The following is a 20,808-nucleotide window of genomic DNA, read 5'->3' as shown; positions in this document are numbered from 1 at the left end:
CCTATTCAGGTGTAAGCAGGGCTGTAGCCAGCTCTGTCCTCCTATCCAGCCAGAGATGGGACATCCAGTCAATCCTAAGCTCTCTATTGAGTGTTGCTGTCTAAGAGGAATATGCAGAGTCCAACAGACAACTAATCCCAGTCATGTGACCCAGTGGCAGGCTGCAGGCACTATAAAAGGCTACGGTAGGAAACTTCTAAAAGTAGCATTTTCAAATTTTTTATTTAAAATCTGACTTTACCATGATAGAGGATGTTTCATTACAATTCCAATGAACAGCAAACATGAATTGGTTACCTGTTCTCATTTGAAAGTTACAGCATCTTAAATGTAATGGGCCAGATTTATAAAATTAATCTGAGACAAAATCCTAACTTTAGGACTTTTGCTATTCACAAAAGGCATTTAGTAGTCATAAAGTTAAGGTTCCTAGCTTTACTACTACTACACTGAAAACAATCCTAACTTTACAACTTTTGGTATTCACAGAAGGCATTTAGTACTAGTAGAGTTAAGATTCCTAACTTTACTACTACTAAACTGAGAAAAAATCCTAACTTTACGACTTTCGTGTTCACAAAAGGCATTTAGTAGTAGTAAAGTTAGGAATACTAACGTTATACAACTAAATGGCTTTTGAGAATACCAAAAGTCGTAAAGTTAGGATTTTGTTTCCGTTTAGTAGTAGTAAAGTTAGGAATCCTAACTTTCCCACTACTAAATGCCTTTTGTGAATTCCACAAACTCGTAAAGTTAGGATTTTATCTCAGATTACTTTTGTGAATCGTGCCCAATGTTATCTTATTTGAGGGGTAGGCCTTGCAGGAGTGAAAAACAAATGTAAGGGTTTTTCAATACCAGCACATATGAACCTTAAACATTCATGTCCTACATTTTTATTACCCACCCTGCCCTCTGGGCTGTACAGGGCCTACCTTAGGGGTGTCTTGTATGTATTAAAAGGGAAGGTTTGGGCCTGGCAAAAGGTTTGTTTTGCCAGGTTGAAATGGCAGTTTAGAAACTGCATAATAAGTATCAAAAAGAGAGAGAGGAATAGAAATAGGCTGGTTCACTTCCCCTTGTATTGGTTTAGAAATCAAAAAGAACTAGCTATTGTAGAGAAGCTTAAGGTGTGTGTTTTTCAGAAGTAAGGAAAAACATTTGTTTTTTATGAAGGCCCTCACCCACCAACCTAGTTGAAGGCATGCTTCATCATCGGGCCCCACCCAGGGCACCAAGTGTGCCTCGGGTGTGCTGCGAAATCTTTTTACAGCGGAGCAGTTTTTGTTAAGTGAGTATGTGGTGATAGGTGTAAAGAGTGTAAGTTAAAAAACTGCCCTAAGGGTCCCAGTGTCCACAAGGGTTATTTTAATAATGGGGCCTTGGTAGTGCTAAACCCAAGGTGAAGGATGTGAGTGGAGGTAACTATGAGCTCCCACATCCAGTGTGGTCAACATGTTTCAGCCAGGTCTTATGTTGAATCTGGCTTTCGTCAGGACCTGTGCAAAGTGAGAATTAAAAGATGGTATACCAAATGTGTATGACCAACTAAGTGACGCACTCCCTAAGGTGCGATATGTGTAAGATATGTGTAAAAGAATGATATTCCTAATTCCAAAGTTATCAAGTCGAATATAAATTATCTAAAGAAAAAAGATTATGAAGATGTTTTTTTCCAATTAATAATGAAGCATAAAACATTAACATAGGAAACCGTTCCCTTTGATAATGAATGATGATTTTATGCACAGAATGTGAAACACACATACAGTGATGGGAGGCTGCTCTTAATAAGTCTAACCACTGGCAATAGCTCAGGGTAGCACTCCAACACATCATTCTTTTGCTCATCATTCCACCTCAGTTTGGACCCAGCTCAATGCAAATCAGTCTTAACTCTGTCCTCATTTGAACAGTCCAGTCCATACTGTCAGGCCAGGTCCTTCCTGAACCAGAAAACATGCAACCCAGGACAGGTTTCACTCTAGTTATGGGCTCATCAGCCAGGTACAGCATGGTTCAAGTGACACAGTGAGCATGAGACCCACGTCTGGTCATGCCCATGCCACTTAGGGCGGTACATGAAACACACAAAAGGTGATGGGAGACTGCATGCTTGTGCAGGATCAACACTGACTTGCATATGGCTGAGTCCAAACTGAGGTGGCATGATGAGCAAAAGAACGATGGGTTGGAATGCTACCCTGGCCTATTGCCATTGGTTAGACTTATTGCAAGCAGCCTCCCATCATCTTTTGTGTGTTTTAGTCAGGGAATGTCTACCGCTTTGTAATGCGTAAACGTCCTGGAAAATTATACTTGGCATCTACTACCAGGTTTGGAAACAGTTGTCCAATTAAGATAAAATGTATTCCTGAATGCTGTACATAGCCAGAAACAAAACAAATGCAAAACAGCTTCAGATAACCTAAAGTTTAGAACTTACGGTCTCCATAGCACCGCAGTGGTCCCACCGATAGCTTAGCCTCCGAGCCTGGTCTACTTGTGTCTCCCACCACCACCTGCATCACCGGTAAATGGTCTTTGTAAGACAAAAATCCACTGTCCCTTCTCCTGTGTGAAACCGAAAGTGAGAGGTGGAAAGTATGTTGAAAATTCACTGATGTGTTATTGTTGCAAATTATTAACAGTAAATGTTTTGGAAACACATCTTAAACAAAGACACTCAAATGTATATATGAATTAACAGTCTGAAACATGTACTTACCATATATTTAATTCTAATAATACATAACATTAAAGAAGCAAGTCCATGTACAAATAACCATGTGATCTTAAATTGAAACACCCTAACCATCTTCATTTAAACACTCAATCTTGCTTACAATATGGCATCAGTTTCCATTGCACCAACTGACAACACAAATATTGTCACACTCACAGCAGCAGGTTCTAAATTCTTCATTTTATGTCTTTATTATCCGTCTTTGTCATTCCATTATTATTTCATGGAATGGGTTCATTATTTGAAGACAATCCATAAGAAAAAATGTCAAAGTTACCTTTAATTTAGCTAAAAAAACCTAAATGCTTCTTTCCTCTAGTTACTCACCATATGCATTCCATTTGATATGAAGTTAACATCAATCCTAAACTAGTGCTACTTTCAAACTCTGATAAATGTCTCAGAAGTCTCTGAAGACCCATCTGGGGAGATGACAGGAGGTATGAAGTGATGAATTGTAACACGTGTAAGCGTAATTGAGTTTCATCCTCATCCATTTATTCACTTTTGTTAACATTTTCATAAAACTGTAGTTGGACATATTTGAAAATAAACTCAAATCTCTTTACACTTTGCTACAAGCTATAACAATGTGTACTCAACTATTTATTTGCTGCTGCAGATATATATTTTTTAACAATTGCAAAAAGATCATGTGATACAAGAGGTATAAGTTGTTCAGAAACCCAATCCTAGTAAAAAGTAGAAGATATCTCCATCCGGCTCTCTAGAATATCAGTGGTCTGATTTAAAATGGTATGCTGTTGCAGAAAGGGGGTTGGGAGCACGCTGCCTCACATCCCAACACAGTCCGCCCCTTTGCCTCCTGGTAAAATCAGTACAAAAGTGGTGCTTACTTGAAAATTAGCTGTAGTTTTTCACCAAAGTTGGTGCAGACACTGCTGTATATCTCTAAACATGCGTTTCTGGGTTTAGCCCTTCATCAGTAGAGAGCAGCAGTTGAAGAAAGCTAAGGAAAATCATCTGGGGTTGCTGGAAATGCTGCCAAATTCCTCTCAGATCACTGTACCACTCACAGGCACACAGGTGCATCTCCAAAGCTCGTCAGCTTGCTGGCTCTAGGGATGCTGTTGCCTTCATATTTTGAGGCAAAGTTTGAGTAGATGATCTCTCATTTTGTGAAATGATTTCTCCTCCCCATATGCTCTTCATATATACAACAAAACACCAGCTCAGGGATAGCCAAATTACTTTAAAGACCTCATTATTAATAGCCCAGCTAAACAACACTTATCAACTGAATTCTCCAGTGTATAGCTAGCATTAAGGCTACCCGTCCTTACACTGTGTTTTTCTTGCTCCTGAGGGTTCTCCGAAATGTCAAACAAATTACTTCATACTTTTCCCAATAATCATTCTTTTTTAACACAGAAACAGATATTTGACCTCAAACACTTCTTGGAAGAAAGAATCCCAATCACTCATGCCTTTTGTTCTGTAATATATAATCTTAATAGCAGGGTGCAAAACAGGGGACAATTTCATACATATTCGAAGCGTTGAAGCAAATTCCCAGTTTTATTTTAAACCTGCACACTGGGACAGGAATAAGTCATCACTTAATAGCTTTAACCATGTCAATTTCCCCCTTTGTCTTTCTCTAATTATTACACCCATCCCACTCCCTCAATACGACTATTAGAAGCTGTCCTGATTTTCAGGGTTGCAGCCCACATTGAGTACCAGCATATCAAAAGTCAGGAGAAGCCCTCTGATGAAGCAAGCTAGTGAATTGGTGGGTAAGGCTTTCATCCTCATAAAAGTAGCTTTCTTCAACTAGCAACACCAACAAGCGATAGCTTGATAACACGCTGACACTCCAGATCAAAGCCATGAGGGAACGGCCATTCACAGCACTCCTTTGCTACCAGCCCAAGTCTCCTGCAGCTTTTTTGCCGCCGTGAGGGGAACGGCCAGCACCTAATCGCGCCCGCAGCCCCGTGCCTACAATTTCCAGGGGGCTGCGCGAAGCACTTGCGGATCTCGTCCCCTGAGGGCGCCGGAGGCATTCAAAGCCGGCCCGTCCTTGCCCGTCACTGGCCAGAGGTGGCTGGGCTGGGCCACCTCTCTGACGCATGCACCACTAATCCAGGAACTGACTCAACCACTCTGTGGCAAAGGTACTTTTGTCTTTGCGGACAACACTCTATTAATATCAAAAACCCCTGCTGGTCTGCAAAAATTGTTAAATAGGTTCCATTACTTTTGCAATCTGAGGGGCTTGGTAATCAACACCACCAAAACCAAACGACTCTATTTTAATCCTAGTAGGATGGCAAAGTCTACCCTCACACTCGATGGGGTATCCTTAGAGTGTGTTAAAAGGTTTGACTATCTGGGAATTAGAATCTCAGACAAATTGAGCTGGAAACCACATATTGATAAAATGGCCCTGAACCACAAGCGGTTGTGGGAGTGATTAAAAAAGAGCATCGCTCTTCAATATCTAGGCTAATTGCCCCCTCCCTTGTGATTTATGCTGCTAAGGCCGTAGGTGCAGCACTGTACAGTGCTGAACTCTGGGGCTTTGAGAAAGTTGATGAAATTGTAAAGGCAGAAAACAAATATTCTAGAGAACTGGTTTCACTCCCACAGGGAACACCTACAAAGCCATTATTGAGCGACCTGGGACATCGCTCTTTGAAGGATCTTGCCACCCTACGCCCTCTTCTCTTCTGGGCCCGCCTTTGGCGCACACCTGAGCTATTTAAATACGCCGGAGGCCTAAGAGAAGTCATGAATCTTGAGGGATCTAAGAAGATTAGTTGGCTATCTAATATAAAAAGCTCTTTCTGTTATTGGGATTTAGAGAAGCCTGGGAGTCAGGAACTCTGTTGAATTAGTCAGACATTAAGGGTGCCTACTGGGCTTGGATTGACAGCCAGGAAAACAGCAATCCCAGCCTAGGTACACTGACCGACGAGTTTTGCTTGCACAAACAGGTTCCCAGCCTAGAGCCCTATCTAGATCTTATACAGAAACCCAGGGATAGGGCCCTCTACATGCAGTTTAGATTGGGTACGCTGCCTGTCCGCAAATATACTAATAAATGGAAGCCTCCCCACCAAACTACCTCAAGCTGCCCACACTGTGAAATAGCGGTTGAAAGCGTCCCGCACCTTATGTTTGCATGCCCTGCATATACTAAACCGAGAACAGATGGTTAAAACCTATTTGTTGCCAACTAGGAACCAGGAATCACCGCCAAGCTTTTAGATTAATGCAAGCAGATACTAACACAACACTGGCTTGCGGTGTGGCCAAATTTCTTAGCTGGGCATGGGTAATAAGAACTAAAGTATTATGTCCTGGTTGATGATCTTTTTTAAACTGTGCTTTTAACTCACTTAAAAGTTGTGATAGTTTAATGTAATTCTTAATCATGATTCTTGGGTTTTTCCTTGTAATAAGATGCTATTTATTGTTGGTACGATTAGGTTAAATAGATTCTCTTAAGTTGGGACATGAAGTTTATCAATTAATAAATATTCAGAACAAGTATAGTACCATTCCTGTAGAGCAACTTGTATCCCCCAACTGAGTTTTTTAAAAATCTTTTAATCTTGGTATCTTTGTCTAATTTTAAAATCTGTATTTTTATCATTTAATTTGTAAAATGCTTTTATGATATTTTTATATCGAAATAAAGCTTTGTTTATTTGTTTGATAACTTATGTGCTTATTCCCCCTGAGTAACTGTGTTATGTATTTTGAGCCTTTTATTCAAGACACTCCTAATTCTCTCAAATGAACAAAAGCACGGTCTATGAAGGAATTGCACTTTAAAGAGAGATTTAAATGGATTGACAAGACATTGAGGTATCATAGATTTAATTTAGCCAAGAACTCCTGCAGTAAATATTGTACAGCGGCTCTGAGAGATTTACTAAATCCACGACCTTTTACAGAACCCACCAACACGTAATATCCAGCTCAAGATATACATAACAAAACTCATGCCAATTATGTCACAGTTACCACAGTGGCAGATTAAAATCTCCTCAACATAAAAGTATTTATATCAAGATATGTTCCTTTAGCTATAAATCACTAATGTGATCCCAGTACCATATCATTGTTTTCATGATTTGTTTTTCTGTGTGTCTAGATATCCTGATCTCCTAGTTGTCATTTTATAAAGCTTACCAACACTCCCAGGCTTAGGGAAACAACATCTAATGATCATAAGTAAATAATAAATCACCACCAAATGTTCAATGAATCCTGCAAGGTGAGACTTGGTAGTCACTACCAATGACAAATACAAGTTCAAAAGCAAAGCCTGTTCAGCACTACCCTTTTCTTATTCACCTACATGACATTGATAGGTCCAACTGTCAAAGAACTTTGTAGACATATATTGCCACTTGAGATAAATATTTTTTGACTGCTAAAGTGACCTGCTTTAGCAGAGATGCCTATGTTTATATTTACTTTTTATATGCCAAGAAGTAAGAGCTTTCTTAGCAGATATTTAATGTATACTCTATGTTTCTCTCTAGAGTTGCCTTTTGCTCAATAGTGTGCAACCACAGAGGAGCTCACTGGTCGGAAGCTTCACTAGTGTTACTTTATGCCAAATAATACCTTGTGGTTAAGTCAGTAAATGGGGAAAGTAGAACATTCTTTAACTGGTCAACGAATAATGTACAGGAGGAGGGGTCCCTGCAGCAGTACATTTTACAGCCCTCACCAAAGCAATATCAGTCAGTATAAATTGGCCAATCCTACAAGCAGTGATCTAGTCCAGAATTTGGACTCTACTATACCCTTTCTTATAAAATTATTTCATATTTGTCATTTATAAAGTGCAAGATTACCCACTGGATATTTCAATGAAATCAGCAAACTCTGTGTCCAGTCAGGTCAAATGTGGGTACCATCAAAGGTCTAAGCTTCCCCCTACTTTCAGTATTTACATTCTGCCTTTAGGATCCCTTTCATCCAACAAGAAAATGCAGTTCTATATGTACGTGTCCTCTGACGATACTCAGTTACTGCCTAAACTATCATCCCTGCAAACAATGTCCTGTTTCTCTACCCTTACTAAGGAGGCGTTAACTAATGTTTTAAAGCGCAAACATTGTTGGATGACTTTGAATTGGTTATGGGTTACCACCACTCCTCCAGCTAAAACTGTTCATAATGAGTACCCGTGTAGACTCCAAGTTCATAGGTATAAAAAGGTAAAGAGACAAAACAAGTGAATTCTCAGAAGGGAGAGTTCAAGGGACCATACAGGCTTTATTCAACCTTTGGATAAACGATCTCTGTAAAGAGTTCCCTAAGGATGCTCGTCATGCATTGCAGACCCTACACAACAAGGTGCATGTTTGTTAGAAATTGCATTTTTGGTTGAGTGGGGTGTTAACCATGCTCATACAATAACTGCATTCCCTGTCAGGATGAATCACTAAAGTCAATAATTATGCTGTGCTTAACCCTCTGGGAGCTTGGCGCAAAGCAGTCAGTCTTAACTTAGAGGCAATGTGTAAAGTATTTATTCAGCACAGCAACCATAATAAGGCGAAAAGCCCACACAAGAAAAATCCCAGACAGATTTTAAAAATATAGAGTAAACTTGAATAAACTATTTGACATCAAAGCAACAAAAATTCAATCAGTGGAACCAGAGTTATGAATGTTTAAAGTTTAAGGTAAAAACTAGCAGCCAAAACATCAAAGCATCAACCGTGGACATCTAGACACGCAAGACCGAGTCAAAGCCCAAAAATAAGGCTACGATGGAGCACGAGTCGGATACAAAAAGTGGATCTGGCCTGGTCAGCGCTTACCCTCAGACTTTAAAAGAAATTTACAGAAAAAAAGGTAGAAGTTCAGCGGGGCAAGGCTGCAGGTGGTGTCCGAGGAGGAGGCATCATTGTCAGGTAGCAACTGGAGAAGACTCCCATGTTTAGACTTACTCTCTTTTTTGGAAGTGGAACATTTCCAGTAGGACAAGGTTGGAGGCTGTATCTGGTGAGGGTTCCACAAGGCCGGAAATCTCTTCTGTGAAGGACCTCTGAACAGGTTTGCTACTGCAGAGAAGAACGTAGGAGGTGTCGCAAAGTCAGGTCAACCGGTGATGTACCTTGAGTAGATAAACAAGCAGGTTGGTTCCAGTCTTCACTCCGAGCAGTTTTTAGCCCAAAAATTTCAAGTCCCAAGGTTAGGATTTTTGCTATCGGAGCACATTAAGTGCCCCTCTTAAGGGTCCAGGATTGTGGAAGTACCACATGGAGGGTCGGGGCTCACTCAGGCGTTGTCCAGGTGCTGGTTCAAGATGGTTGGAGGCTGTTTCGTCCCTGAGGCTCTGATCAGGTGGCCAGCCAACTAGCCTTTGGAGTCCCTCTGGTTGTCCTAGGTTCAAGCAGTGGAACAGGGCCGAAGCAGCAGGGCAGGTTTCTGAGGGTTAAGGGCAAGCTTCAGGCAGCAGAGCAGTCCTTCCAGGTTCATCATAGTAGTCCTCTGAAGTACACAACATGCCACAGCATCAGGCAGTCCTCAGATTCCTTTCGCAGGTCCAGAAAGTAAACTGAAACTGGGCCAGAATTTTATACCTGGTGCCTCCTTTGTAGGATAAGATTCTGTAGAATTCACTCTGAAATGTTCTAGGGCTTTCTGCCTTCCCTGCACCGGCACCAGTCTGACGCATGAACAATGAAGTGGTGCCAAGTCCTTTACCTGAAGGCAGGGCACAGCTTATTGATTTACAAGTGGGGCTGTGCCCAGCTCCACCCAACATCCTTCCAGTGATGGCCCATCCAGGCATATCCAATCCTTCTATTGTGTGGCTATCTGAGAAGAATAAACAAAGTATAACTGCAGCCAGTTATGTGACCCAGTAACTTTCTAAAAGTGCCATTTTCAAAATCGTAACTTAAAATACGGATTTACTATTCAAATGTATTTTAAATTAAAAAGTTTCTAGTAAGCAAACATGAAATCTTTACCTGTTCCCAATCAAAGTTTAGCACATATTAAATGTAATAAGGCAACCCAATGTTAGCGTATGAGAGAGGTAGGCCTCACTGTAGTAAAAATAAATTGGGGTGGGGGGGGTTTCACTACCAGGACAAGTAAAACTTAAACATATATGTCCAACCTTTTAATTACAAGGCACCCTACCTTAGGGGTGACTTGTATGTAATCAAAGTGGAGTTTAAAGCTTGGCATGAGGATTAATTTGCCAAGGTGAATTAGCAGTTTAAAACTGCATTCAGTCTGCAACTGCCTACCTGAGAAACATTTTCAGGGCCTATTTAAATAGGTGGCACAATAAGGGCTGCAGTCCCACTAATAGCATTTAATCTACAGACCCTGGGTATATGGCAACATACTTTATTGGGGAATTACAAGTATAATGAATATGCCAATGAGGTGTAAGCTAATTGTACCATATTTTAGGGGCTGAGCATAAGCACTTTATTACTGGTTAACAGTGGGAAAGTGCACAGAGTTCTAAGGCCAGCGTACATTTCCCGGTCCTTCTTCCTGGCAGGTTCCTTAGTTCAGAAATAATCTAAATCTCTGGGGTCTGGGCCCCAATATTTATACCACCAAATAATTCATCCTCCGAAGGCAGAGGGGCCTGTACCTAGTTCAAACCAGTTCTGGGGGAATTCTGCCAGCTTGCACCTTCTTTCTTTGTCAGTGTAGGCCAGGGTCATCAGACGCACCACAGGAGGTGGAGCAAGCATTGTGGAGGGAAGGCACAGCTCTATTCAGGTCCCAGGTGCAACTCCTCCCACCCATCTACATGTAGATGTGTCTATTCAGCTCTGTGCTGACTCACCCTGTCTCCTGGAGTCTCCCCCAGACCCTGTCACTCACAAACCAGACAGACAATACACAAGCTAGCAGAGGCAGGTTGGATGGTTAGGTCAGAAAATACTTACTTTCTAAAAGTGGTATTTTCAAACACAGAATGCTAAAACCAACTTCACTGTATTTTATGATTCTGAGTTCAGGCATACTAAACTCGAATTTCTACCATGTCCCCTGAGTCAGTTAGGATTATAGGATGTAATAATCAAACTGCCCATTCTAGCCTATGGGGAACAGGTAGCCTTGCAATAGCGAATAACGAAGTAGGCTGTAATTCACTATCAGGACATGCCACACACACCAGGGCATGTCCTACCTTTCACATACAATGCACCCTGCCCATGGAGGTACCTTGGGCCTACCAGAGGGGCGACTCACATGTAGAAAAGGGAAGGTTTAGGGACTTGCAAGTGTGTGCACTTGCCAAGTCGACATTGCAGCTCCAGGCTGCGCACAGGCTCTGCAATGGCATGCCAGAGTTACACTTTACTGTCTGTTTACGTGGGTGGGAACAATCCAGTGCTGCAGCCCACCAACATCATTTGATTTATAGGCCCAGGCACTCACAGTGCACTTTCCTAGGGACTGACAGATAAATCAAATAGCCAATCATGGAAATACCAATCCATAACACATTTTATACAAAGAGCATATGCACTTTAGCACTGATTAGCAGTGGTAAAGTGCCCAGAATCCTAAAACCAACACCCACAGGTCAGGAAAAAATAGGAGGAAAAAGCAAAATGTTTAGGGATAACCCTGAAAAAAAGGCCATTTCCAACAACTACCTGGCGGATATGCAGACTCCCAGGAATCCTTTGGGGGTCCTACATGTAAACCGTCTCAAACCACGCTTTGAGAAGTCTGAATTGACCATGTTCTTGGCAACAGATGATGGAATGGAAGAGGAGAGTGAGCCTCTTCCTGACCTCCTGTCTGCCCAGGAGCAGGATGGGTCTGTGGAGGGTGTGAACCTCTCCCCAACACTGACCCTGGAACAAGTTGCTGGGACAATTTGCCTCTCTGTTTTCCTTGACCCGAGGAGTCACTCATTAGTGTACAAATGGTGTAGAATCTGGGGATAATCCACCTGTGAAACAGAAAATCTGCAGGTTGACTGACAAGGTCAAAGCTAGCATCAAGGAAGACGTTTCCAAGATGCCAGCACTAAGGGTGATAGGGCCCTCCAACAGTCCTAGGGTCTGTCCAGAGATCATGGTCCCAAAGGCTGCTGCACCCAGTACCATACTTGAACTGCGGTTATGAGTAATTGCTGTTGGCATCATTCATGAGAACATTAAAAAAAATATGGGTGGCGATTTATGTCTTCTCCTGAACATACTTTTATGTTTATGTTTTTTAAATTTGAAACAATTCACAGAGGCACATCTGGAAAGCTGCACCAGATACTCTAATAGGAATGTCATTTATCAAATACCATAGATGCCTACTTCTACTGTATGGAAATCTCCAAGTGTATATTTCAGCAAAAGAAAGAAGAACTCTGGGCAAATGCATATTTGTATTTCTTTTTTTTTTCTACGTGGAGAAAACGTTTTCACAATGCACAAAGCATTTTCCTTTAAGCCAACAATAAATGAGGGAATGATCAGTTAGTAGGGTGAAGAGCAAGTCCCTAATGACGAGTCTCGCCTCCGCCTGTTTTTTTATTGGGAAGCCACGCCCCCAAGCCCGCAGCAGTCAGGAGGATTGAAGCTTCCAGGGAGCAGTACGGGAGCCACGGCGTTGTGCTTTTGGCTCTGAGCCTGCCGTCACTAAGTTTGTCACTAATTTCGGGCACCGGAGTGCGTTGTGCAGACTGCTGGTTTGTGGTGGTATCCTGTGTACGCTGGAGGGCAGATTTCCGATTTCCAGCATCCGCAATCGGAGCCCGCGACAGCCGAACAAGGTGGCGGCCGCTATTAGAGACGACGGATAGCGTGGTGCAAGGCAAGGCAAGCTGTGCGCCGCCAGAAGAGGATAATAGCTACAGAGAGCGTGGCGGAGTGTCAGGGACAGACGACGGCGGAGCTGCAGGTTGCAGGTTTGAACTGCGGGATAGATTGCCGGAGGTTGAGAGCTGGATGGGACAGTAGCGTACTGCAGGAGCTGGAATTGGTTGTGTCCATTTCTCCTGGTTACCGGTACGGACGATTGGCGTGAACAGTATAACATTTTCGAATCATAGCTGGGTGTGCTCCCTGTGTAGCGGGACAATTAGTAAAATCAATTAGAAAAATCAAGTGAAGAAGTGGAACTGAATGGACCAAGTAACTGAACGCCGTTTGGATTGCCGGTCCAGACAGATTATATTGGTGGTACTATTGGAGACTATATCTACAGTGAAGGCCTGGCTTTAAAAAGCCTGCTAACTGAGCAATTGAGAACGCTGAAAGGCTGTGCACAGCACTATTTGGGCACGTGTTACTTGAGGGACAAGAGATCTCACCATATTGCCACTGGCGTGGTATCTAAACTTTGGGGATAAAAGCCACTCCATGGAGGCTGTGTAGTCAGAGCAGCATATTTTTGCCTTGCACCATGTGCTACGGCCTAAAATAATTTGTCAAACTGCGCCACTCTCTCCTATGCTATAAAAATTGATTAAGCTTGGTGCCTGCTGCTTCACTTTTCCACTCTTGCCGCCACCGCCTGGAGAGTCACTCGGGCATTCTACAGTCTTGGTTCCGGCCGCGAGTGGGAGACGCCGGACAGGACTACAAGCCCCTGCATTCCCAGCTGTGCGCACGACGCCCACACATGCCCTAAGCCGGGAAGCACTTAAGAAGCTCGCAGGGCTCCCGCAGTGCAAGGGTGGGCCGGTCTGCACCCGTCCGAGCCCAGAATAGGCTAGGCAAGCTCTCCAACATCTGGCTTCCGAGAGTTATTGACCGGGAATTTGTGAAGAAAGCAAGGTACTGTTTATTGTGGAACCCTCAGCAAATTATTGCTCTGCTGCACACAGGCACACAGGCCAAATGAGGTCCGGCAGAACAAGAGAGGCTCTGCCATCCAAATCTAAGGGCAGAAAAGGCAAGAAAAAAAATCACGGAGTTGTGCAAAGTGCAGAACCATCATTAGTTACGCTGGATCATCGACAGTTTGAGACTGCAGCACGGCAAGAACGCTTCGGGCCACAAACTCCAGACAACCTAAGATGTACACGAAATTCAATTTTCTAAGGGACCCAGGGTCAGCCCTCTTCTCAAACACCGCAACCCTAAAAGGTCTGCAATCTCCACTGTTACCTTTGCAGTCCCAAGCCTCCATCAAAAGCTTAGCGCTCAAAGAATACAGCGAAGCAGAAAGGGCTCTAGACCAACCATTACATCAAATCCTAACCACGCCACAGCCTCAATGGACACAAGTGCCAGTAATTGCACCTCCTGCAGGTGCGCCTGGGGACTTAGGACCCTCCCCAATAAACATCAGTCAATAGTGTTGTACCCAAGCGCTTCCTACTGTGGAACATAAGCTATATGAGACCCCCACATCGCTACCAAAATTAGAAGCTAAGGATGAGGACGGGGGTATTAACAAATCAATGGCTGAAAGTGACACTAAAGGAGCTACGAGGAGAATGGATTTTGAGCAAGGCAATGCTACCGATGATAGTCTCAGAAATATCATCTTGTCCAGCAATCACAGCACCCCCATCAAAAGAATGGACTCTTCAAGCACAACATCAATCTTAACTATGCCACCCCCTGACCAAGGATGCTCACTTGAACAAATTGGAGGAATAGGAGTGGGAGCATGGACACAGGATCTAAATCAGATGGAAGATGGGAGGGCGTCAATGTCCTATCTGAAAACACAAGAATGTGAAGAATTGGTAGCAACCTATTCACCAAAGAACGAAAAAGACAAGGAACAGGAACAGGAACAAAGTGAGGTCACCACCACAGAACCCTCTGAGAATAAACACCCCACAGGCCAACCTTAAAAGGGTGCAGAAAAGCTTGCACAAACAAACAATCAAAACGCTGGGGTTTGGGCGTCACTGTTAAATACAACACAATTGGCGGGTAACACACTGCAATTTCAATCTGAGAAAATGGAAATCCAACTAACATTACTAAACACACTGGCAGTTTTTACCGCTGGTATCGACGAAAAATTGGGAAACTTGAACGGATTAATAACAAGAGCACAATCCAATTCTCAACTCAGATGCAATTGCGATCAGGTCATCGATAAATTATCGACTCTGCCCTCAATTCTAAGCAGCCTGGTGAAGGACATCAAAAGTTTAAAAGCAGGGAAAACAACAAAACGCCAGGGCGATTCCAGCACCTCAGAGGGACCATCCAATGTCCAAGAAACCAGCAGCACGCACAGAGGAAATGTCAAGACGGGTACTGAGGGAAAGGGCAGTCCCAGATATGACGGATCTCCAAAACTGAATGCAAAGCAACAACGCCATCAGAAAAGGAAGGGGTGTAATCAAAAGCCCCCTCCAAGTGCAACAGCTTATTTCCCCATATTCCCAGATCAAGCCAACAAACGTGAGAGCAACTCAGCTGATGTAAGCATTGCAAAACAAACACAACTGGCTACAAATATACCCAATTATTCTATGAATCAAGAAGACGCCGCTCACCAGACACATGTAACCAGGGCACACGGAGAAATGGGAGAAGATAACGGTCAAAGTTTCACACATAGGGCTTGCAAGGATTATAAAGAAGAGGGAAAAAAAGTTTTTACTATCACTCCTCATCTAACAATCCTGGATAATGGCCATAATAATCAGCAATCACAATGCCAAGACTTGACGGGAGAAACATGGGTTCTACACATTAACTCAGTACCCTCACAGGAACCAAGGGAGGAAGTGTGCATTGCGAAAGCCCAAAAGTTATCTAACACAAATCACAAAAACAATAACACCAATTTGGCTTCTAACAACAGGCCTAGTCGAGAACCTTGGGGCACAACAGTTAGGTCAGCAGGGTCAAACCTGCAGCCATTGCCGGAAGAACCTAAAGGGCTTATTATACAGCCCAATGGAAGAACCAGCTGGAGGTTCCCGGTCAGAAAGGCACAACACAAAGGGCAAGTCACAAAACAATTCTCCCCCAAGCCAAGAGAAGATAAACCTATCCTTAGAAACCCCATGGCCGAACCACCTAGCATCAAACTGGAAATTCAGTCCAAAGATTTAAGTGCCAGCATACTCCGATTAGAAGCGCCACACACAGCAAATCTTTTGCCACCAGCAAATCCAAGAAAACTCCAGGCTGCAGAAGTTCTGGTATTTTACTCTCTTTTTACCTCCAAGGGACCTCAAGACATATTGAACTGAGGCAACATCCTAAGATTAACAGGCTCAATACCCAATCTTACCGGCCTAAGGTCAACAGATCTACTTTCGATAGAATTCGTACACTCTACCAACCCACAGTGTCTAGAGGCCACAAAAACAACGTGGACCAAAAGCGAAACTGCAGAGGCAATCTTAGCCGAACTGGGCACATTTCAAAGCTGGGGCATGGAAATGGTTCCCTTCCACCAACCAGCCTATCCATCAACATTACTAAGTGACAGAAACCCAGCACCAAAAACTCGCCAACTACACTCAAACTGTGTACTCAGAGGAACACGGGGCAGATCCTGCCAACAGAGCTCCAACACGGATTGGGATCAGTAAAAAACGGCACCATGGGCAGCTGTTATAACAACCCAAGGCTTGAAAAAGGAATCAATAGCGCGAACCATCATTCTACGCCCAGAGGAGCACTTACACGATGAACAAGTTAAAAGGCACAGCAGAACAAAGGAACACCTTATGCTCATGGAATATAAACGGCTTAGCAACAAAAATTGAGGGCCCAGACTTCCTGCAATATGTCTCAAATTTTGATATAATTTTCTTACAGGAAACCTGGCTCTCGGTTCCCCAGCACATTGAGGGATACTTTTGCTTTGCGAGTCCAGCAAAAAGAATGGGCAGTTTCGGCCACTGCTCTGGTGGTTTGGCAACTTATGTCTCCTCAACAATTATACCCTCACCAACTCTTATTGATTCAATGTAAAACGCTATATTGGCAGTCACAATATCAATCCTTACAGAGGACGAAGAATTGGAAGTGTGCCTGATTAACTCATATGTTCACCCCAAACGGAAAGTGAAAGACTCTACCGAACTTGTAAATCAAGTGGCAAAGTTCGCAACAGTGATGGAAAATCCGAACTTCCTTTTTACTGGGGACCTAAACTAGTATCTTATAGGTTCATCACAAAGAGAGGAAGTTGCTATACAAAATGGAATTCATAATATCACTATACAGAGTCAACCACCAAATAGAAAGAGGAAGCACTGAAATAGTTGGCTACTTGCAGAACTGGAACATCCAAATCTGCAAGCATTAAATGGAAGATTCTCGGACTACACTCCACCTGTCGACTCTTACTAATCTCTCGCAACAAGCTCCATACTGGACTAGACCTTTGTAGGCCTTGCTCTTGTCCTATATATACTTGGGTACAGAATGGGGGATAAGGGCGATAGCGACCATCGCCCACAAGAATTTCAAATATTAGCGACCGTAGCAAGACCTATCAGCTCAGATGCAATTCTGGGGCGCATCTCCATGTCCAACTTAAGAAGGATAAATTGCATAATAAATAACACAAACTCCAAGGCCGAAGCAGCAATTCAACTCTTTAATTCGCCAACATTCAGCACGGAAGACAAAATTGACCACTGGGAACAGTTCGCGGGCAAGCTTTTAGATCAATACGCACAAGCAAAAAATACCTCTCAGAAAGCATGGGAGAAAAATAAAATCTCAATGGACCAAAGACAGCAGCTGAAATAAGCCAAAAAATCTATAAATGCAACTTTACGCTGGCAAAGAAGATCCCCTGAGGTGCCACTGCACGAGCCTCCTTGAATAAGCAAAGGGCAAAATTAAAAAGTCTGAAATGGAACATCAACAGCAACCTTGAGAATGTGTTTTGGGCAAAACTTTTAAGCAACACAAACAGTAATAATAGTGCCCGCTTCTGGAAGACGGTGTACGGGATTATTCACCCATACCATAACGGTATTGGGTCACACATCTCGGAAGACAACTGGGTAAACTTCCTTACCACTCACTTCAACAAGCAGACCGATAGTGCTGGAATGCTAATGGCTGAAAGCAGGACTCCTGGAGATCAAGATGGAGCAAGTAAATCGGGGATGAGGGACCAGGAGCTGCTGCTCAAAGATAACAGCGCTCCCACTCCAGACAACTGCTCTCCGCCCCTCTTAATCAAGAAGCTGATAGCCAAAGGGAGGAAGGAAGGGGCCCCGGGTCCGAAAGCAATCCCACCAGCCCTGGTTAAAGCGAAGTGCGAGGACTGGGCGGATATCCTGTATCTCTTATTTTTGGAAGTTAGGCGGTTAAATAGAATTCCGGAATCATAATAAGGCTCAACTATAGTGCCAATCTACAAAAAAGGTGATAAAGCAGAGGCCAATAACAATCGCCTAATAGCTTTAATAGACAATGAAGCAAAATACTTCTCGGGCACTGTATTAGATGAGCTGACAAACTGGGCGGAGATGAATTCCATAATACCGCTGAATCAGACCGGCTTCCGCAAAATGGCAAGTAAATCCACAAACATCCTCACTATCTCGCTAATAATCGACGAAGCCAAAGCCTCAAAAATACCTCTACATTTATGTTATATTGACTTCAGCGCAGCCTTTGATAACGTTGATAGGGGCAGATTGTGGGGAAAACTGGCTCAACGGGGTATACCTCAGCACACTTTAAACATGCTAAAACTTCTGCATATGGATACCTGGGTGCAGGTGAAATTAGGTGGCGGCACACACATCTCCGCAAAGGTTCCCTCAACAAAGGGTCTGAAACAGGGCTGTGTGTTAGCCCTGACCCTGTTTAATCTGTTTATGGCCGACCTTCCAAAGGCACTCAACGCCTGTTATTCCTACTCACCAAGGATTGGAGGGCAAACACTGTCAAATCTCATGTATGCCGATGACGTAGTTTTGCTCAGTCATACGTATGTTGGTCTCCAGCGTCTTCTGACGGCAATGCAGAACTACTCCTTAGAAAACAAGCTAAATTTAAACTTGAGCAAGACACGGACAAAGTCAGTAAACTATAGAAAGAACCTCCAAAAAAGCTGGTTCCTTGCCAGCACAAAACTTGTCCCAGTTCAAGAATACAAGTACCTTGGAGTGACAATCGACAAGGATGGGACGTTTAAACGTCAGAAAGAGGAAGCTAGAAGGAAAGGTTTGCTGATTGACTTAACAATGAAAACTCTTGCAAGCAAACTGATGGGGCCTACCCTGACTCCGCTTTTGAAAGTAGTCCGGGCCAAATTACTCCCCTCAATTACCTATGGCAGTGAGGCAATGTGGGGAAGAGATACAAAAGAGTTGGAAAGCACACAGGTCAAGGCCTGCAGAATCTTGTTTAGCCTTCCATCTTATACATCACCTGCTCAAATGAGGCTGGAGTTTGGCCTCCTACGGCAAAATCTAGCTAGGCATGGTGCGTTTATTATCTGCCTGCACAGGATCAGAAGTGCCACTACCAATACGTTAAATTACCTGCTGTGGCAGGACATAGAGCACATGGAGCATTCCCAAGCCAGATGCTACCTACAACTAGCCCTAGAATCTACCCAACTCACAGAACTTTGGAACGCACAAATTGGCTATTTCAATTTCAAGAAACTGGTCTGGAAATCCTTAAAACAAATCTCTTTGGTGGAAGATAAAGCAACCTTCTCAAACAGATCGCACGCCTGGATGACCCTTAACTCCTATAAAACACTAGCTCCACAACTGCATTTCATCCAGGGCTACTCGAAGTCCATAAAAATGAACTTTTTGAGGCACACAATGGGAATTCTGCCATGCGCCCAGCACCTTCCACCATGGCAAAGGCCACTAGCACACGAGTCGTGCAGGTTGTGCAACACCAAACGAGGTGACATACTACACTTAATCTGCTTATGCAAGGTCCTGTGCCAAGCACGGAATCTGCTTCTTAAAGAACCCTTCAGACAGAAAGGCATTAGGACCAGGAGGCAAGCGGTGTTAGCATGCTTTAATCCAGGAAATACACAATTAAATTGTAGATTGGTCAAATTCCGTATGCTGGCTGAACAAAAAATGCCCAAGTTAGTGCAAGCTGACCACGGCCTGAAAAAGGCCTGAAAAAGCATATGTTCCCAACTAGACCACAATAAGAACGTACTGCCAAAAGTAAAGGGTTAACCCTCACAACAAGCCGAGATTACTGGACCAAAACAATCATGCTGACCTGCAAAGAAACCAATGGCTGGACTAATTCGTAATTCATAGCAGCAAGACACTCAAAGTCCCTCATAATGCCTACAACTAACTCGGACTTTAGACTAGAAAAGTTGTTCCCAATAAGGGGTTTTAAATGTTGTTTTAACTAGATACACACACTGATGAATTTGTTAATTTATATTTGTATTTTATGTAATAATATTGCAATGGTTTTAAGTAACTATGCCGGAAATAAAGAATTTGAAATCTGAATCAGTTACCCTTCCAATCTATCCCTTAGTTATAGTAACATTCTGACGATTTTCAGGGTAGGAAGTGGTCAGTTTGGAGTTTGTAAATGCCCACAAATGTATCTGTTTGTTGGTGTTCACAAACTGACATGGCTGATCACACCTTGTAATGCCTACTTCCCATCCATTGTGGGAAATCTACTACTTCAAACATCTCTGCACTCGTGGTAAATACATCCACAGTAGTAAATGCATTTATGACTGCCAGAATCCTTTAGTGAAATCCTTGCATGAGTGAATATGGTATTTTTGGCTATAAATGCAGGTCTATGGCCAAAAATATCTTTATGGCGTTTTTACAGCCTTTGTTGGTGAAAAGAGGGGTGTGTGTGAGGAATAATCCTCTTTTAACCTTTGAGTCTGGGAATCCCATACTACCTTCTCTTGTTGCTGTGTTTATGCTTGCTTTAAGCTGTGTTTGTAATTTATGTTCTTCTTCTATCACCTCACACAGTCATTGTTTGATTGATGCATAGTGCGGTCACAGGGCAGTCCTAAGGTAACTAGGCACAGGAAAGACCAAAGCAAATAACACAAGGGGCGTGCAACTTTCTACCACAGAAGAGAGCCTCAGGAAGGACATGATGGGCTCCTTTTTTTCATTGTGACAGTTGAACGTTTTGAGCATAGGCGCA

At 43.1% G+C, this 20,808-nt stretch overlaps 1 protein-coding gene across 2 annotated transcripts in view; it reads right to left on the bottom strand.

The window, feature by feature from the left end:
* CNTNAP2 (contactin associated protein 2) overlaps positions 1 to 20,808 on the bottom strand; it is a 2,169,461-nt gene that overhangs the window by 478,704 nt on the left and 1,669,949 nt on the right. For both annotated transcript variants that reach the window (XM_078663547.1, XM_078663548.1), the window contains one exon: positions 2,447 to 2,574. In XM_078663547.1, the coding sequence (XP_078519673.1) occupies positions 2,447 to 2,574 (128 nt within the window). The remainder of the gene's footprint in view (positions 1 to 2,446; positions 2,575 to 20,808) is intronic.

The sequence above is a fragment of the Lissotriton helveticus genome, chromosome 10, assembly GCF_964261635.1.
Source record: "Lissotriton helveticus chromosome 10, aLisHel1.1, whole genome shotgun sequence".
NCBI lineage: Eukaryota > Metazoa > Chordata > Amphibia > Caudata > Salamandridae > Lissotriton > Lissotriton helveticus.
The sequence above is the reverse complement of the archived record's forward strand: the minus strand, read 5'-3'. Positions and strand labels throughout refer to the sequence as shown.